Source organism: Gymnogyps californianus, chromosome 7 (genome assembly GCF_018139145.2).
Source record: "Gymnogyps californianus isolate 813 chromosome 7, ASM1813914v2, whole genome shotgun sequence".
NCBI classification, from domain to species: domain Eukaryota; kingdom Metazoa; phylum Chordata; class Aves; order Accipitriformes; family Cathartidae; genus Gymnogyps; species Gymnogyps californianus.
Window position 1 is genome coordinate 31,435,937 of NC_059477.1, and position 17,871 is coordinate 31,453,807.

The 17,871-nt window shown below is 42.3% G+C and overlaps 1 protein-coding gene across 1 annotated transcript in view; it reads right to left on the minus strand.

The window, feature by feature from the left end:
* Positions 1 to 17,871, minus strand: part of SEMA5B (semaphorin 5B) — a 132,576-nt gene that overhangs the window by 49,834 nt on the left and 64,871 nt on the right. The window contains 6 exon segments of the mRNA XM_050899525.1: positions 3,936 to 4,110; positions 4,113 to 4,142; positions 6,322 to 6,529; positions 10,124 to 10,259; positions 14,536 to 14,821; positions 17,393 to 17,606. Of these exon segments, the coding sequence (XP_050755482.1) occupies positions 3,936 to 4,110; positions 4,113 to 4,142; positions 6,322 to 6,529; positions 10,124 to 10,259; positions 14,536 to 14,821; positions 17,393 to 17,606 (1,049 nt within the window).

Consider the following 17,871-nt stretch of genomic DNA (forward strand, 5'->3'; position numbering starts at 1 on the left):
CATGCAAAATCCAGCAGCAAGCACAGCCAAGCTACCACCCGGCAAAGCAGCCTTCAAAACATGCTGCACGTTCAAAGGGCTTGTAGGTTTTGCTCACATTGGACATCTTCCTAATAGTCTCCAGCGAGAGTGGAGAACGGCAGCACTGAAGCACAACAGGAAAACACATGCACAAGGCAAGGTCCCTGCAGCCAAGTCCAGCCTGTAAATTTGGGCAGCTGACATTACAGATGTCTTCCCGTTGCCCTGTTACTAAGACTGGCTGTTCTGAAAAGACAGATTGAGACAGGTCAGTGGGCATACACAAAACACTGCTCAGACACCTAGAAATATATTGGGTCAATGAACTACATCAAGACATGGGGCTGAGTTTCTGGTCACCATTTAAGAGATTAAATTGGTGTCGTGTCAATAAACAAACAGTAAAGGAGATGGCAGAAATCCTTCTCCCTTTCCATCTCTTCTCTTCGCTGCTGCTTTTTCCTCTGCCCCGGTTCTGAGCCTCGGTACCAAGCCCCAAGGTTTTAAAGCAGCACAGCAGCAAGGATTGCTGGAGGGGATCAATGCTAGGATCAATTTTCTCTCGATACATGATCGCCTGTTCCAGGGAGAAAGGAGAAGGCTGGGTGAAGGCAAGAGCTCTATGTCAGCAATCACAAACCCACATCAGCCCCCAGGGTGTAAAAGGCTGCAAAGTTTCATGATAACATATGGCAGAGCCAAAGAAAACAAACAATGTTGTGGTATTCCTGCCTGGGAGGCACAAATTCTCCATCACCTCCAAGCTTCCTGAGCCCCCATCAAAACGATTACATTATAAAAACTGCTGAAACCAGAGCTTTTCAGGGAGGCCAGTCAAGAAGTCACAGCACGACAAAAAAGTAAGCAGGGGGTGTTGTAGGGGCGGGAGCCCTTCTTCCCGTGGTGGCTGTATACTGGCATGTATTAAACATAGACACAACAATAAGCAATAAATCACAGCCCAGGAGAACTGCCAGGCGGAATGCACTGGAGGAAATTAAAACATCCTTCTCGATACAGTTCAGTATTGAAAGAAATACAAAGGAGGCCAAGTTGACTTATCACCTACATATAGCCAGGATGCTAAGAGGAAAAAGGGTTCCACCATTTGCAGCTGAAAAACTTGCAGTTGAAAAATTTCCTACAAAAAAAAGCTTAGTTTAAAAAGTAATAATGATATCACAAACATCCTTTTGAACAAATAAATAAATAATGATCTTCCTTGGCTTTCCTAAGTTTTCTTCTTGTTTTCCTCCTTTTTTCAAATGCACAGTCCCTCCACAAGACTCAGCCATGGGGCAAAAGATCCATTGCAATGCACACAAGTACACTAGCTGGCCAGCACCCGAATTCAGCAAATTCTGACCTCCCACATCGCCAAACATATGCACCCACCGTGCTGTCAGGAGACCGTATCTCGTGTACTTTGGTATTGCCCAGTGACCGGCTTAAATTGCCTAAAAGTATCATGAAACTAGTCAATAGAGGCAGAATTTGAGTCTCCATCACCCAAAGAGCTGGCCTGCTTCCTTATTTCACTGAAAAATGCCTCCAGAAAGTTCGTTTTAGAGAAAAACAGTGTTGGTACACAAGCTTCCCAGTAATTTCAGCCAGGACTCAGTGCTGTACAATGCATAAAACTGAGGCTGCTTGTGCCACCAGCAGGCAAGGGAATGTCTTTGGAGCTGGGTGTTTGTTTTGCTGGGTGTCGTGGTTTAACCCCAGCCAGCAACTAAGCACCACGCAGCCGCTCCCCCCTCCCCCCTCCCAGTGGGATGCGGAGGAGGATCAGGGAAAAAAGTAAAACTCGTGGGTTGAGATAAGAGCAGTTTAATAACTAAAGTAAAATAAAATATAATACTAACTAATAATAATAAAAATATAATAATAACAATAATAATAGTAATGAAAAGGAATATAACAACAACAAAAAAAGAGAGAGAAATAAAACCCAAGAAAATACAAGCGATGCACAATGGAATTGCTCACCACCCACTGACCGATGCCCGAGCAGCGATCCGCCCCTCCCGGCCAACTCCCCCCAGTTTATATACTGAGCATGATGTTCTATGATATGGAATACCCCTTTGGGTAGTTCGGGTCAGCTGTCCTGGCCATGCTCCCTCCCAGCTTCTTGCACACCTGCTTGCTGGCAGAGCATGGGAAACTGAAAAATCCTTAACTTAGGATAAGCGCTACTTAGCAACAACTAAAGCATCAGCGTGTTATCAACATTATTCTCACACTAAATCCAAAACACCCTGCACCAGCTACTAAAAAGAAACTTAACTCTATCCCAGTCAAAACCAGGACACTGGGATAAGCTTATACTAGCAGAGGACTGCTCTGCAGCCCTCAGGTCCTAAATAGATGGTGCTCCTGTGAGGTACCCCCACCCGTCTGCCCTCCTGCCACTGCTGCTTTTTCCCTGCTCGCCCCGTTTTTAGGCAGTTGAGCAAACCTTCACCATTTGAGTTTTAATGGAAGTGTCATACAAAGTACTTATGCAGGCTGAAACTGGGACACGATCTATAAATTACCGGAAAGCTGAACTCAAGATTAGAAAAAGAACGAAAAGGAAGAACTCATTTCTCTTCAAACTGGATCATATATATGTATACACATATAAATATTCTCAAACTGAAACTCTCCAGGACAGCCTGAAGAGGACAGCTGTTATGTTCTACCTTTTTAAATCTCTGCTTTTAAGGGCTGAGGACAGGATGGTGTTTTCCAGCTGCAGTTCTCTTTCTCTTACTAAACACTTCTGTGTCAGCCTGTCTGTGTAAGCAACTAAACCTTTACACATTAAACACTTCTGTGTCAAACTTGCAGTAATGACCAAGTTATATTTTCTGAAAGGGATAATTAAGAGGTTCAGTGAAAATAGAAAGAGCTGGCATTTTTATATTTAGACAGACATGAATTTAGTACAAGCTGATAGATAAACTCTACTTGTTGAAAATAAAATGATGGTGACATTTTCTATATCAGTTTTTTTGGCAAGAGAACAGGGACATCTTGCAGTAGGCCATGAAAGAGGGAATCCGTTTAGACGTTGCTAACAAAATCCTTCCTCTCGTCTAGCACAGAGGACATCAGTTTCAGACAAGACTCTTGTCAAGGAAAGCAAGGCAAAAGCAAGACAGAAGGAAGAATGTTTTTAAGAGATGTAAACAAGCAATTACCCATAGCAGACCCCACTACACACTCAGGGAGATTATTTGAGTGTATGTCTCAATCAGTTGGTATCACTCTTTCACCTGCTTAAACGGGGGGATACCATTTGGATGCAAAAAAACTTCTACACATTTCTGGGTGGAAAACTGCTCTGGAGCCAGGGCTGACAATTAAAAAAAAGCCTTTTTTCCTACTCCCTTTAAAAGGTACAATCAAGGCACAGAATCTATCCAGGTGTAAGAGGTGTCACACATAGTTGAGATGAGCTATTGGGTTCCAAAAGCAATAACAAGTTGCCACGCAGCCCAGCCCTTCCTCATCAGATGTTTGAGAGGTGATCACTCGGATAAGCCAGGATAGGCTGGCTGCAACTCAAATTCAGAAACCTGCAGCCATACTGCCAATAAGAACCGCCACCAAAACACATGGAGTTAATAAAAGCAACACTGAAATATCAAGTTAAAAAAAAAAGAAGTAAATATTGCAAGCCTTTCCTTGGTAAACATACAATTAATTTCTGATGAGGACTAATTAATATTTACCAAAAAAAAATATTGCTCATTCTCATTGCTCCTGTCATGAATGTATCTATCAGGAGATGCACTTTTAACAGTGTCTTTTGTCTTGTAGTGATGAAAAAAAGCCTTCTAGACCGAATCAGACTGGAATATGTTTCCCTGGTGCTTTTCTTTTTAACCTGAAGTGGAATATATCAGAGCTGTAAATTTGCTTACCCTTCTGTTCTGTACATGGAGCATCTCTCCAGAGGAATTTTTAGCACTCCATTATTTAAGCCCACAAAGAGCGACCTGTCGCTGTGCAGGATTTGGAGACTCTTGATTGCTTCCCGTTGTCCATCAGGGAGGATCTGCATTTCCTCTAAATAACAGCTCCTCAGGCTCCTGTTGTGGTAGAAAGGGCCTTCAAGATGGTGCCATACTCTAATGGAACAAGAAACAAGGCACAAGTAAATCTTGGAGGCATTGACTTCATTTCATACCTGCCTAAAGAGTGAAGTATTAATGTCATCTTTACACAGCTGCTTTAAACCTAGTTCTGGGTCACCTGCTGCCCGTGGGAGAGCGAGCTCCAGCTACATCATTACAATCCTCAGCAGTTCTCAGACATTACAGAAACCGCCTGTGAATGCATTTTAATGGGAACCCAGAAGGATGTGAACCATCTGGAGAGTAAGTACCTGGAAATATTTCCCAGTTGGAGCACTGAGGCAGAAAAGAGTCTGGTCCCGTTACCAGTGAGTTACACAGCAAGGTGACCTGAGATAGCAGGGATCATTTCTGGTGCCTCGAGTCTGTATTTCTTTTGGTTTGTAGAGCAGATCAGTGTGATTTGATGCCATGACAAATGACAACAGATGCAGCGGCCCTGCTGGAAATCTCAGAGGCCTCCGTAATGACTGCATGGGTCACGGATCTAATTGATCCTCTTCCGGGAAGAAGCCGTCCTGCCAGCTTGACAAGGGGATGTTATGGCATGAGCAGTGCACACACAGAAACATATATGTTTGTGTTCACAGTGCTCTTACCTAAACAATTTAAAGATCTGATAAACTGTGGGAGATTTATGCTGGGGAAAAGGGAGCAACTACACCATTTTTCATTAAAACCCGGAAGAGGCCTGTCAGCCCCAACTGTTCTGAAGCTTAATCTTTCTATCCCGATCACTTCTGTACTGGTGCCAAAGCTCAGCAATTTACAGTGGCGGGGCTGGCTGCCATGCAAAGGTTCTCTTTCACTTAGGAGGGCCTTAAGCATGGAACAAGACTGAGGCCCAAGTCTGGGCTCAGTTTGTCTCAGGACCGGGTTTGTGTTCAGGGCTGCCTCTGGGTAGGGCTGTCTCTACTGAAGCATTTGACTGGTTTAAATATTTCAAGTCCAGCAGACCTTACTCTTCAGTCACCACTAACCAGGGCCAGAAAGCAAACACGAATAAGGAGGTAAGGTTATGGCAGTGGACCTTTCTACACAAATGATACGAGGCAGAAAGTATCCGAGCTTTCTCTCAGGCTTTGCAGCTGGGACTCCTCACTTAAAATATCAAGATATCAAAATGGCAGAACCATGTTGTATTTCCATTTAAGTACAATCTCTCATCTTAATCAATGTCCATGGAGGCTCCCATAGTGGGAATGTTACTAGAACACACCCAAGACGATCACTTTTCAAGTAAGTGGTGGTAAAAGTTAGATAAATTATGACACAGTCCTGGAAGGTGGTAACATGAGAATGAGGCAATGACTCTGCATTCAGATGTGAGATTAAACTAACACTTATGGAGGCAATCCATCTTATTCTAAAGTCAAAGCTTCTGCAATAGAAGATAACAACATTATACCCATGAGGCTGGCCATATGCTCTGATTAATCAAACTACTTAATTTAACCTCTATCATTAGTATGAATATGGGCTAAGACAACCATTTATAACACTTTGTCCTTCTCAGCATCTTTCATTTATCCAAGATATCTGTGCTTTTCAGAAGAGGCAATGTGTCCTGCTAATTAGAGGATGGCAGTAGAAATCAAGAGACTAAATCATATACTTAATTCTACCCCTGGCTCACTATGCTACCACAAAAAAGCACTTGCCTCAGCTTCCTCATCTGCATTACATTTCAGTGCATGCCCATTCCTGAAAGCACTGGGAGTAATACACCAGTAGGCACACGGAAGTGCAAAGAAAGACATAATTAAAACCTTGGCAAGCCTGGAGGTTAAGTATTATTATTGCTTATTTAGAGATGAGTATGTCATAGCGCAGAGAGGCAACTTACGTGCACGAAACCACAGAGCATTTCAGTGACCTTTCCTCTTCCCCACTCTTATGTATTAGCCTGATTAGTTGAAACATGTTTTTATAAAAGGGAGAAAAATGTTATTGTTGTTTTTAAACACAATGTAGATTTATGGTCTGTTCACCTGGGACTCTGCCTCAAGTCCTCCATCCTGCTTTTAATTTACTCAGGCAAACTAACTTCCATGCAGTTTTGTGCCAAAATGATATTGAATGACAATTGCGTAATGATGTCACGGCCGGGCTCCCAGGGCTGCTAGGTCTACGAGCAAGTGGAGGGAACTTTCTTAAGCCCTGATGCTCTTACCTGTTCCAATATACATCACATGGTAGAGAGTATCCATCCCCTGAACAATATCAACCACCAGTTTGGAAAATCGAATGCTGTCCTGAGTCACGTACGGATCTACAGTCACGGGCTGCACGACATCATTCATCAGGAACAAGCGCTGCGCATCCTGCAGGACTCTCTCTGTCAGGTTCTCGTTAGGGCTGTCATCACTTAGCGTCCCACACTAAACATGGAAGATTGAACTTCAGCGCCTGCATTTTCTCCCCACTCCAGCAGCCCAAGACCAAACCCCGAAATTCTTCTGGAAACCCATGTCCTGTTGATTTCCTGGGGAGGTGGGTCTGTGTGAGGGTCACAGGATCAGGCTCTTAGCCTGATCATAGGTCCTTAGCCTAGCTTTGGCCTGTAGCCCACTCTTTAAAAACTTTTCTCCCAGCTGGTCCACTGACCAGCAATGTGGTGTTTCATTCACTTGTGATACCCTGCAGCCAGCATACCAGAATGGCAAAAGGCATTAACAAACCAAGGAGGAAAAGAAAGAATTAAAACTAGCTGTAGAAAGATTTAAAGCTAGCAGTGGAGAAAAAGTTTTTGTGGTGATAAATCCTTGAAGCATTTCAAATAATCTTCAGACTCTACCTAGCATCCCAGTCTGTACAATGCATGAAAACTGGATGTTAAAAAACCTGAAAAATGGGTTGGTTTTGCATCAAAGAACCCAACTCACCAAACTGCTTTTCTCTGACGTGCTCCCTTCTGAACAGATCCCTCCAGTTTCATCTGAAGCAAGGCAGGTTAGCCACTAGCTCCCCCCTCCCCACACGCAGCTCTTCTATCCTCACAGCGAATGGCAGATCAGCCCGTGTCCATCCATCTTCCAGCACCAAGGGGTGCACTGAAACAGGACTCAATGCCCTTGTTCATCCAGAATAGGGGGGAATAAGAGACCTCATCTTGTGTCTTTTGAACATCAGCATAAGTGCTATCAGGTGGATAGTGCATTTTAAGGCCTGAGTTTCTATCTCACACTAATCTCTAGAATTCAGCATTTTCAAAAGGCAATGCAAGATTAAACTCTCCATGCAGTTTTGTGGTCCATGTCAGTAGCCAGGGCTGGATCTTTACTCTTCCCCACAATGCCATGCATGGTGGGCAGAAGATTTATCACTCCAAAAGATAGCTGGGTGACTGGTTATTTATCTTGCCCAAGGCCATGGGAGTCAGTGGTACAATTACAAATCCTGCCAACTCCCATAGTCCATGGACAACTTCGCTTCTCACTAAGTGAAGCTCACACATGAGTAATTCCACTAGAAAAAAACCCACAAATTTCTTTTCCTTCATTTGTGTCCAGGTGTTTGGGCTTTCCTTGGAAGAGGAAATTCCTTGGAGAGTTAGTATACTGCGAATTAAGATCTCGATTTACAGCACCCCAGCTACAGTGTACAAATTTCCCATGTGCATACTCTTGATATGCATCAAAGCAACTATTTGCAGTGTGGCTGCCTTTCCGAGGTGCACCATGCAGAGCTTCTCTTACGATGTGCTAAAATATGTTGACAGAAATTTAGCTCACATTTACACAATAAATTGGGATCCTAACGGCTGGTGTACTAAGCCCTACAATATTTTGGAGCTTGTGTGAACTAAGTGAACAGGGTGATACTAATTCCCACCACTACGAACATTGTCACTTTTTTATCAACTTGAGCATCTTCCTGAGTAGCCAGACTAAGGAAACATCAGTGGGTTTTTGATGTGTCCTCAGGTGAGTTTTAATGGTTTTTTTCTATTCCAATGGTCTTTTTTAAATCATGACTCATCCCACATTCTAAAGAGTTTTTAGATTCTCTCTTCTGCTGTGTCCTATACTTCTTCTGGTCTACACTACTGTTTTGCTTTGGGTGCTTTTCTCCCCACTCACTTTCCTTTCTAGAGTGTCACTGAAGGAGGAGTCCCAGTGGCAGGAATGTCATTGTTGGTTTTGTTTTCTGTGCTCATCAAGTCACAGATAATCCTTTTGGTCTATTGGCAGCCTGCATGCTGACGCAGCATCCCTCTGGTTTGGTTTTATTTTGTTTTGTTCTAATTTCCTGATTATCTTCACTGCCCTGATCCTCTATATCCTTCAGTATTTCTCCTTCCTTTCTGCAACAACAAAAAAATTCTGGCATGCTTCCCTCATCTTCCTTTGTGAACACTGAGGCAAAAAAATTAATTTAATTTTTTTGCAGTATCTATCTGCCTCTTCTGTGACTAAATTACCCTTGTCATCTCCTAAAGGCCCTTCACTGACCTCTTGTTCCTCCTGTACTTGAAAAACATCTTAATCTCTTCTTGCAATCTTCCTTTTGTCTGCCGCATACCTCCTTTTCCTTTCCTTATTTTCCTCTGACCCTTTTCTTTCATCTTGCTGCTGCAATCTTTGCACTCCACATTTTATCTGATACTTTTCACTACATGGAAATGCTTTCCAAAGTCCTTTTCTATTCCTCCTGGGTTAGTGCAGCAAAGGACAGAAAGTCCTTGATTCTTAGTTAACCTTAATATTCCCTTTAAACTCAAAAAAAAAGAAAAAGAGAGAGAGAGAAAAAACGCCTGGCCATGTTTGGCACGGCTGGGCCTTCAGTGAAGCTTTGTTTCTTGGTTTTGAGTGCACCAAGCTGAGGGGGTGATCAAGAGCCCAAACCTGTCCCACCTTGTACAGGCAGAAGCCTTCTCGCAGGTGCCATGAGGGAATTCAAGGGGAGAAATCAAGTTCCTCAGCAGGAAACCAAGCACGTCCCTGCCTGCAGCATGGACCTGCCTCCCATCTGCTCTTGCTGTGATTTCAGGCAACTGCAGTCCTTTTTGGAAGGTGCCTGACATCACCAGCTTGAAGGCAGATGGCATTTGCAGGCAGCCTCAGCACCTTTGCCATAATAAAGGAGAGCCAGATTCACACAATTGGGCTGAAAGGATTCACCATGGGGAAGGAAGGACAGGAAGACAAGTCCATCCTCCCTAGCATTCCCCAGGTGGGAAAGGACTGAGCTGTAAAATGGGCTCGTGCTTCAGAAGACTCAAGTTTGCTGGGGCTGTCACACGCATACTCTGCACCACACTGACTGAATCCAGGCATAAAGCGACTGAAATATTGTTCTATAATTTTCAAATTGGCCTTAACTGATAATCCTGGAAAGCTGCTCATTCATAAAACCAAAGAGGTTTAAGGTGAGAAGGAACCACTGTGACCATCCTCATGCATCTTCTTCCACCAGTTACTGCTGCAACATGTCCATAACTTCTGGCTGAGCTACAGTATCTTGGAAAGACATCCACCTTGCACTGAAACACTGGTAGCTTTAGGAGCCCTATCAAGTGATGGAAAATTCATCACATCCTTACACAGTCACAGTCATTAATTACCCTTCTTGTTTAAAAATATAGGTTGTCTCCATTCTAGTTTGACTTTGTCCAGCTTCAGCTTTCAATCCTTCCCAGTTTCGGTGGGGACGTGTGTCTATGTCCCCTTGTGAGCACCACATTCTCAGAGTTCATGTGTCAGTGATGACCGTAACAGAGATTTAAATTATTCATTATTATAAAAAATCTGAACATTCTTATTATCGGTAAAACCATTCAATTTTTGCCATGCATCCCACGGTCTCAATAACATGTGGCAAGGACCTCCCCAGACTAAAACACTCATAAATGTGGAGAAATACAATTTATCTGCACCATGGGTCTACCTGGAAAAATGAGCCCCACACAAATCAACCCATTGCAGTGACACAACATAAAAGGGACTGGAGTAAACTGAAGGCAGCAGCATTACCTGGAAATTAGGGATAGGGTTTAACGTTGGCAGCCAGGCTGATCTTGGGTTTTCTTGGTAACGGAAAGGGCCATTAAATGCCTGAGTAATGGCACTCAGATTGAAGGCACACACTGCTGAGGCAGCTATGCTGTTTCTGGAAAAGAGGAGAAAAAAATCAATTTAATCATTAGAACATTGACATTTTCATCATAACAGACATCAAACTCCACTCAAATAAAATACATGTAAATTGCTAGGTAGATGTACAGTGATACCAATCTCACAGGGAGTAAAAATAAATAAATAAATTGTAAAATGCAGATGGCTTGCATGACAATTTTGAGAATGAATTTTAGGCTTGGTTTTAAAATGTCTGTGATTTAAGGGCCATGGAAGCAGTTCTGACAAGAAAGGTGAATACAGTTTAATTTGCATGGATTATTTGTGTCTGGTTTTATTTTTATTTTTTTAACAACCCATCTATCTTTATTGATTACAAACAACCTAATTTTTAATCTCTTGGTATTTCTCAAGGTGAAATTCTGTTTCTACAGGCTCCTGAAATCTTCAGCTATAAAATATATCCCCTAATATTTTGTGTATATATATATATATTTAAAAAAATACACACATGCATGCATATGCATGCAGAGGAAGGGAAAGGGTGACAGTGCAAACCAGGCTGATTGTTACAGCAGCTCAGCACACGAAAAGGTCTTGCTAATACGTGAAAGCCTCTGTTTTCAATGATCACAGTTCACTTCTTTGTGTTCCCAGCTGGGAATAGCATCTGTCTTGGGCAGACTGTTCACCACGCACGCACCAGCCAGGGAAGGCACGGCTAGGGAAATGCCACTGTAGGAAGGACTCTTTGGAAGGGGATTTGTTTTAGGGATGCTCCGCTGCTGTCAGACTCGCACACAGATCAGTCGGCCTTCGCTGTCCCATTTCAGCCATGGAGGACCCATTTCTGCAAGGTCCTGAGCAGGCTCAGCTCCTTTTGCCTCAAGAGGGTTGGAGGGTGCTTCCCAGATGGTAAGGGCACCTCAGGGAAGCTGGCCCAAAGAGGGACATGTGCTAAGTGGCAACCTGAAATTCAAACCTGCTCCCAGCTCTCCCCTTCCCCCTTGCTTTTTTTTTTTCAAAGGAAAAGAACAACGTTTAGAGAAAAAGATATCAGAATGAAACTAAAAATAGGGCTAGCACAAGAGACTGACTCGTCACGGTGCCCTTTAAATAACTCAAGCCCTGCTGTATGTATCTTTCCGCTAATTAAAGTAATTTGAATTCTCTGAAAAGGACACTTTTTTTTTACTAAACCAATAATTACACTCTCTTGCACAAAAAAAAGCCTTGCTCCACAATCCCAGGCTGGAAAGCAGAAGAACAGATTCTTTCAGAGCATATTTCTTCTGAGCAATACAACATTAGGAAGAACTTATTGCTTTGCCTTCCCATTCTCTGCTCCTGCCCCTGCCCCTTCCATCCCCAGAGTGATGGAGTAGCTCACTTTGAACATGTCAAAGCAACGCCGGGCGAACCTTTCTCCACTTTTGTCTGAACACTGCTGACGCAGTGCATGCTCACAGACGGCAGCTCTTAAGACAAAGGTAATGATGGATGACAAGTAAATGCCTTGAGGCACACATGGGAAAAAAAAAAGAGAATGAGAAAGAAAATGAAAAAGGAAAAGAAAGAATAAAACCCCGCTAGTCTAACAAAAATACTTAAAAAAAAAAAAGATATTTTTAGGGCCCTGCTAAGGACTCCGCAGTTTAGCCCTTTCCCTTTGCTAGAGAGGAGAAAGGAAAGAGGTTTTCCATTAAATGTGTGGCCCATTTTCCTTTCCATTTGTGGCCTGGCATGTTTCCCATCCCTCCCTATGAAAAGTTTGATCCCAGTCTCAAGCCAGTGACATCAACTTGTGCAGCTGGCCCCTGTGTTGTCCTGGTGTGAAGTGTAACTTCCTTTATTCCCACCTCCTACTTCCTGTGATTAACTAGGTGGTTTAGAGAATGGGTTAAGTTCAAGGAGGTTTTAACATTGTCTCTATTACCTCCCAGAAAAATTTTAATAAGAACATCTTAAATATTTTATCAGCAGCTTCCCCCAAAAGCTCTCTTTCCCACTGATTCAGCTGGGTATAACATAACATGAAGCAATAAATCTATATGTGGGTGTTAGCACAACCACTAATACCGCTTTGTTATAAGATGACCCTAAATGCATTAAACATGAACCTTCCAAAATAAAAATACCTTTAAACAAAAAAATCATAGTTTTGTGATGCATTGGTATTCTATTATAAAGAAACTCAGACTGGAGCATACATCAACCCTCTTTGGTATGCAGAGCTCATGCAGCATGACATAAGTCCCAGTGGAAGTTAAAAGAATAATTACCATTATTTCTCTAGTCGGATGACAAATTGGAACATTTTCTCTTTGAACTCTCAAAAGAACATCATGTTGTAGACCCAAAATGCTACTTGATCTAACTTCAGCTATTATCAATAACTCATTTCTTCAATTACACAAATGTTACATATTATATTGTCCTCAGAAGATACAAGAGAGAACGTACACCCGTAATGTATGGAGTGACTTAAGTGTAACCCAAAGGAGATGGGTAACACTCATCACGTCTCACGTTAAACCTGGGAGACAGACTCAGAAGACAACTGTTCCAACCACAGCTAGCCTATGTCTCCCCCCTTATAGTCCAAAAACTATACCGATTTGATAAATAAAATACAGTTATTAATAATTTTCTCATTTCCAACTTCTGTTCTTGGCTAGACGAATGGACAAATGGATAGATAAAACATTATCACTATGGGCATAGAAGTCCTCTCTGATTAAAAAAAAAAAAAAAAGAGAGAAGTATCATCTCAAATGCCCAAAGCAGTAGCCAGGTTTCCCTTTAATGTTCAAGAAGTTTGGCTAACATCCTCTACATGCTTTTAGAGAACGACTCATGCTCCTTTCAGTCCCAGGACAGATTTTCCCCGAAGTCCACAGTCAAGGTGCAGTGCTCAATCATGTATATTTTTTCGAGTTGCTTCTCCACTGGCTCACTTTTGGTTGACGTTGGCAATGGTAGTGCAGAAACAAAACATGGAAGATGGATCAGGGTGGCCAAACACTGACCGACTTCTTGGCATTTACAGAACGGGAATAACATTTGGGCTCTGTTGACTCTCAGTGAAACTCCCAACAGTGCTTTAGCTCACGAAGCTGGGGCTGATGCTTTGCGACTTCAAGGGCTTAAGTTCAAGCCCTGTCACACCAGCAAGTGACACATTAAAACAGGAAGACCTGTACTTCAGTGGGGCTTCACTTCTTTGGTTTGCTGTGGGCTTCTTGGGAACAGACCCTTATTCATATTGAACAGTACCCCATTGCACACAAAATCTCCAAAGAAGTTGGCTACCCAGCATGAGGAAGGCACTTGGAGTGTTTGTCGTGTGGAGTAACTAACTCAGATTTTCATTCTCTAGTTTACACATCAGGATAACACCCCCCTGGAGAACATGTATTATTGAAAATCAATACCACACAGACTGGTTATAGCTTGAAACTTATCATCCTAGCCTCGGGCTTCAGAGAAAAAGTTATTTGAGTTTTCCTGACATAAAAATATACATTATGAGTTTTTTAATATATTTTTTAATTAACTAACTCCTCTTCTCCTTTCTGCTTTCACAGCTACACTAAATCATTCCAATTACAAGTTTTTTCAATATCAAGCCAAAAAGAGGTGATTATGAAGTTTCAGAAATCATGCCTTCCCCTTGGAGTTCCAATGCTGCTTTTGATTTGCAGACCTGAAATAGTCTGTAGCAGAGGTACAGTCCCCCTTGGAAATGTCAAATGCTGTGTAGCCCGCATGACTTTGCTTCTATAAATTGTTGTTCAACAGCAGTTTATGTTGATTTCAGTCTAGGCTGTTGTGATCCCAGCTGCCTCATTCTCCTCCTTCCAGTCCTTCTCTCCCAAGCACAGGTATGTGTCCATCTCATGGGCCAGCCCCAATGTTCACACAATTGTGTCAGATTGTCCAGGCAGCTAGCCTGACTGAAAATTAATTACGTTCTTCTGTTGGGTCATTTTTAGACCAGCTCTCTGAACTATACAAGTAACATCGCCACTACAAAAAGTCAGAAGTCTGTCACAGCCCAGGTTTGTATCAAATTAAGTTACCCTAGAACTGCACAGTCACCTTTTATGGACTCCAGGACTCTATGAACCATGGATTAAAAACATTGTCCTAAAGTCTATGTTGCCATAATGGATAACACAGACGTATGTATTCCTTCATGTTAACCAAAGGATCTTTCAAAAATGATTGCTCAGACTGTCTAAGAAATCAGGATATTGTCAGTCTCAGACTGCTGGGGATAGAAGGGCAGTAAAACCAGCGCAACTTACACATTAGTAGTGAAGACGCCATAGATCAGATCTTGCTCGGGAAGGTAGAAGGTGCTTTGCAATTCGTTATAATAGAAAGGGATTTCTCCAGCACGGGAGCAGTTCAGCCTGGCCTTCATGAAAGTCGTCCATGTGTCCTCCAGCAAAAATCTCCCTCCGATATCATTTTTGCAAACCCTTGCCACACGAGAATACACTGTTTTCCCACAGTCATGTTCTACTGCATTCTCACGAAAGAAGAAGTAGGTGAACAAACCGATGTCATAGGCAGCAATAAAGTTAGGCTCTGAAAAACAAACATTTGAAGAGATTTATACAGGTCAGAAATCAATCCGTGCTCACTGACTTGCTCAATGCATTGTGCTGCCAGCTCCCCTTACGCAGGCTGTCAAAGCTGGGACCACAGGGAGTTTGGAGTCAGCAGAGGACATAAAAACAGTAGATGGGAATAACGATATATGGGGATACAGCTCTAGTTCCATTTTTCAGATCTTGGAAAGACCCCATTGTTTTCCCACTTTATTGGCAAAGCTGCTACTGATTTCAGTGAAAGCAGAGTTCAACACTTTGCATATGCATGATTATTCTCTGTACCTATACTCATTTTACAACGTAAAGCCTTCCCATTGGGTACCTTCACCTATTCACTTCTGAAGTGCGCCTTATGATGTGTTAAATACGCTGCATGCATCTGCCCGATTCCCCAGACTGCTGCACTGAAGCATTCAACCTACTCTCCTAGCGCAATAACATCTGGCTTTTATCACGAAGCCTTTCCAGTTTCTAGGCACAAAAGATTATCTTAGGCCCGTAAAACAAAACCATGCCACAGGCTGACAGTATTGAAGCAAGCTCTCCTTAATTATTTTTCTCCTAGAATTATTGTTATTATTTTCACAAGAATTGAAAAGAACCTGGAATTGGTTTTGTAGTGAATATTTTAACTGGGTATTTAACAAAACCTTAAAGTGTACGGTCTTTTATCCCAACAGTTTCTTTGGCAAAGGGAAAAGATTGGCCAATGAATAATATTTGACTAAACAAAAAACCCTCAGTTGGTTTTATAGGGTGCTTTTACAATGTTCATTTCTGAGTAATGCTCAAAGGAAGAAGAAAAAAGGAAAGTACAGAATTTCTTTAATGCTGCAGCCCAGGAGTGAAAGGAGAACAGAGTCGTAGCGGAGGGAGAGGAAGGCAGGCTGATGCTGCTGCAAGGCAGGTTTGGGAGGCAGAAGATGGTACAGAGGGGAGGGCACTGCAAAGCATCTCCCATCAAACTTTCTCCTTCAAACAAACAGTGAACTTTAAAGGGACTGTTGTGATCACCAATCTGACCTTCTGTCTAACACAAACCAGTGAATTTCAGCCTGTAATTCCACCATCAGATCCTGTAACTAACCAGTGAATTAGACCACATCTTTTGAAGGAGATCTGATCTTACTGGACAATGTCACATGGCTTTACATCCATCACTTTCCTCAGTGACTTGTTCAAATGACTAAAGATTGCCCCAGCTGCAACCTGTACTTCTTTTTCCATTTGACATTATCTGGTTTCAGCCTCCAATCACAGGCTCTTGTCATGACTTGTCTGCTAGATTAAAGAACTTTATCCTGCCAGAAATCTTCTCTTGATGTAACTACTTCCATATCATGAACAAAACACCTTTTATCTCCTTTTCAGAAAGATAAATAAATTGAGCTCCTTAAGTCTCTCACTGTGAGGCAGGCTTTCCAAGCTTCAAGTCACTCCATGGCTCTTCTCTGAATAATTTTCAAGTTTTCTGTTTCTTGTTGAAAAGTTGCCAGAACAGGATGAAATTACTCCAATGTCACCAACGCTGCGCAAGGTTATAAATCCAAGAGTCATGTTAGTTTTTCCAATCACAGACTAGAAACTCAGTTTCTGTTTGTCTTTCCTTAAGCTCCCATGTTCCAATGGGGCTTCCTTGTGAATTCTTCATTCATGTGCAGACAAGAGGCACATATTTCTAATGAGTGTATACGGGTTATGCTGCTTCTTGGTCCTAATTCACAGTCTTGCCTGATGACATCCTTCTCCTAAAAATCTGGATCTCCGTACTGACCTCAATATGCCTGCAGAAGCCTAGTTCAGTCTTGTTAAGCTCCAGAGAGTGCACAGTCCCACTGCTTGTATCTTTGATTGAAAGGTCCTGAAATCCAATAGAAAGATTCTGAATATCTTGTCAACTTACCTGGGTCAAAGGAGAGAGGGGGAATATTGGGGTCTCCATCACTGCAGTCTGCTCAGACAAGATGTGCTTTGCCCCAGTCAGAAGGTGTGGACTCAGTGCAGGAGTTACTGGTTGAAATTCTATAGCTTGCTTGATGCAGGGTATTATCACACTGGGGTAACAGCTGCTTTTAATAACTATAAATCCACAACAGCATGGGTTCACATGGAACATAACGTGCTGTGAAATTTCTCATTTTCAGACTGATCTTGCACTGAAACCAACCATCTTCAGGTGAGTCAGTGGAAGTAGAGGGTCCTTAACACTGCAGAACTGAGTCAACAATATGATGCTTGAAGTTGGTTTTGATCTTCAAATCTTTGAGTGGTTTTGTTAAAATCATGTATTTGGTCATCTCACAAGACAGAGACCCATATGTAGGTTAAGTAGCCTGTAAGATCCACTTTCTACATTCTAAATCAACTTCTCTGAAATACTTCCAGGCTATTTTTAAATGTCTTCTAAGCTGCATCAATTATTGCACCGGAAGCCCTTCCTCATCGAAACTCTGGATCTCAATATGAAAACAGAGGGAAAGATTTACAAGCCTGTCAAGCTGACTTTAATACACCTCTTGCTCAGATATGACCCACGTGACTTTACCATTGAGCCATTTGGAGTTGTATTGTGCTGTCCTAAGTGGGGGAACATTTCCAAGGCTGCGGTAAATAGCAGGATCCCGTCCAGAGAAATCAATTACAGTTGCAGCATAGAGTTCTCCTCGTGATGTAATCACAGCTGTCGAGTTATGTTGAGGGTCGTACGGACACCGAGCCACTCCATTAATTCTGTCAATGATTTTGCTAAGATTTCCTACCTGTATTTAAAAGGAGAGAGGAGAGAATTTAAAGAGCATCTGGCTTTCTTACTGGTATATAGAATTCAGTCTGCCCACGAGTACCTACAAGCAAAATGCTGATTTTAAAAAAACAGGCAGCTGTAAGAATGTAATGTCAGCGATGACTGTAAATTGATCTTTACATCCATCGTTTGCCAGTGTAATAAGAATGTAATGTCAGCAATGACTGTAAATTGATCTTTACATCCATCGTTTGCCAACGTAAGAAGTTGTGTCTGAGCCT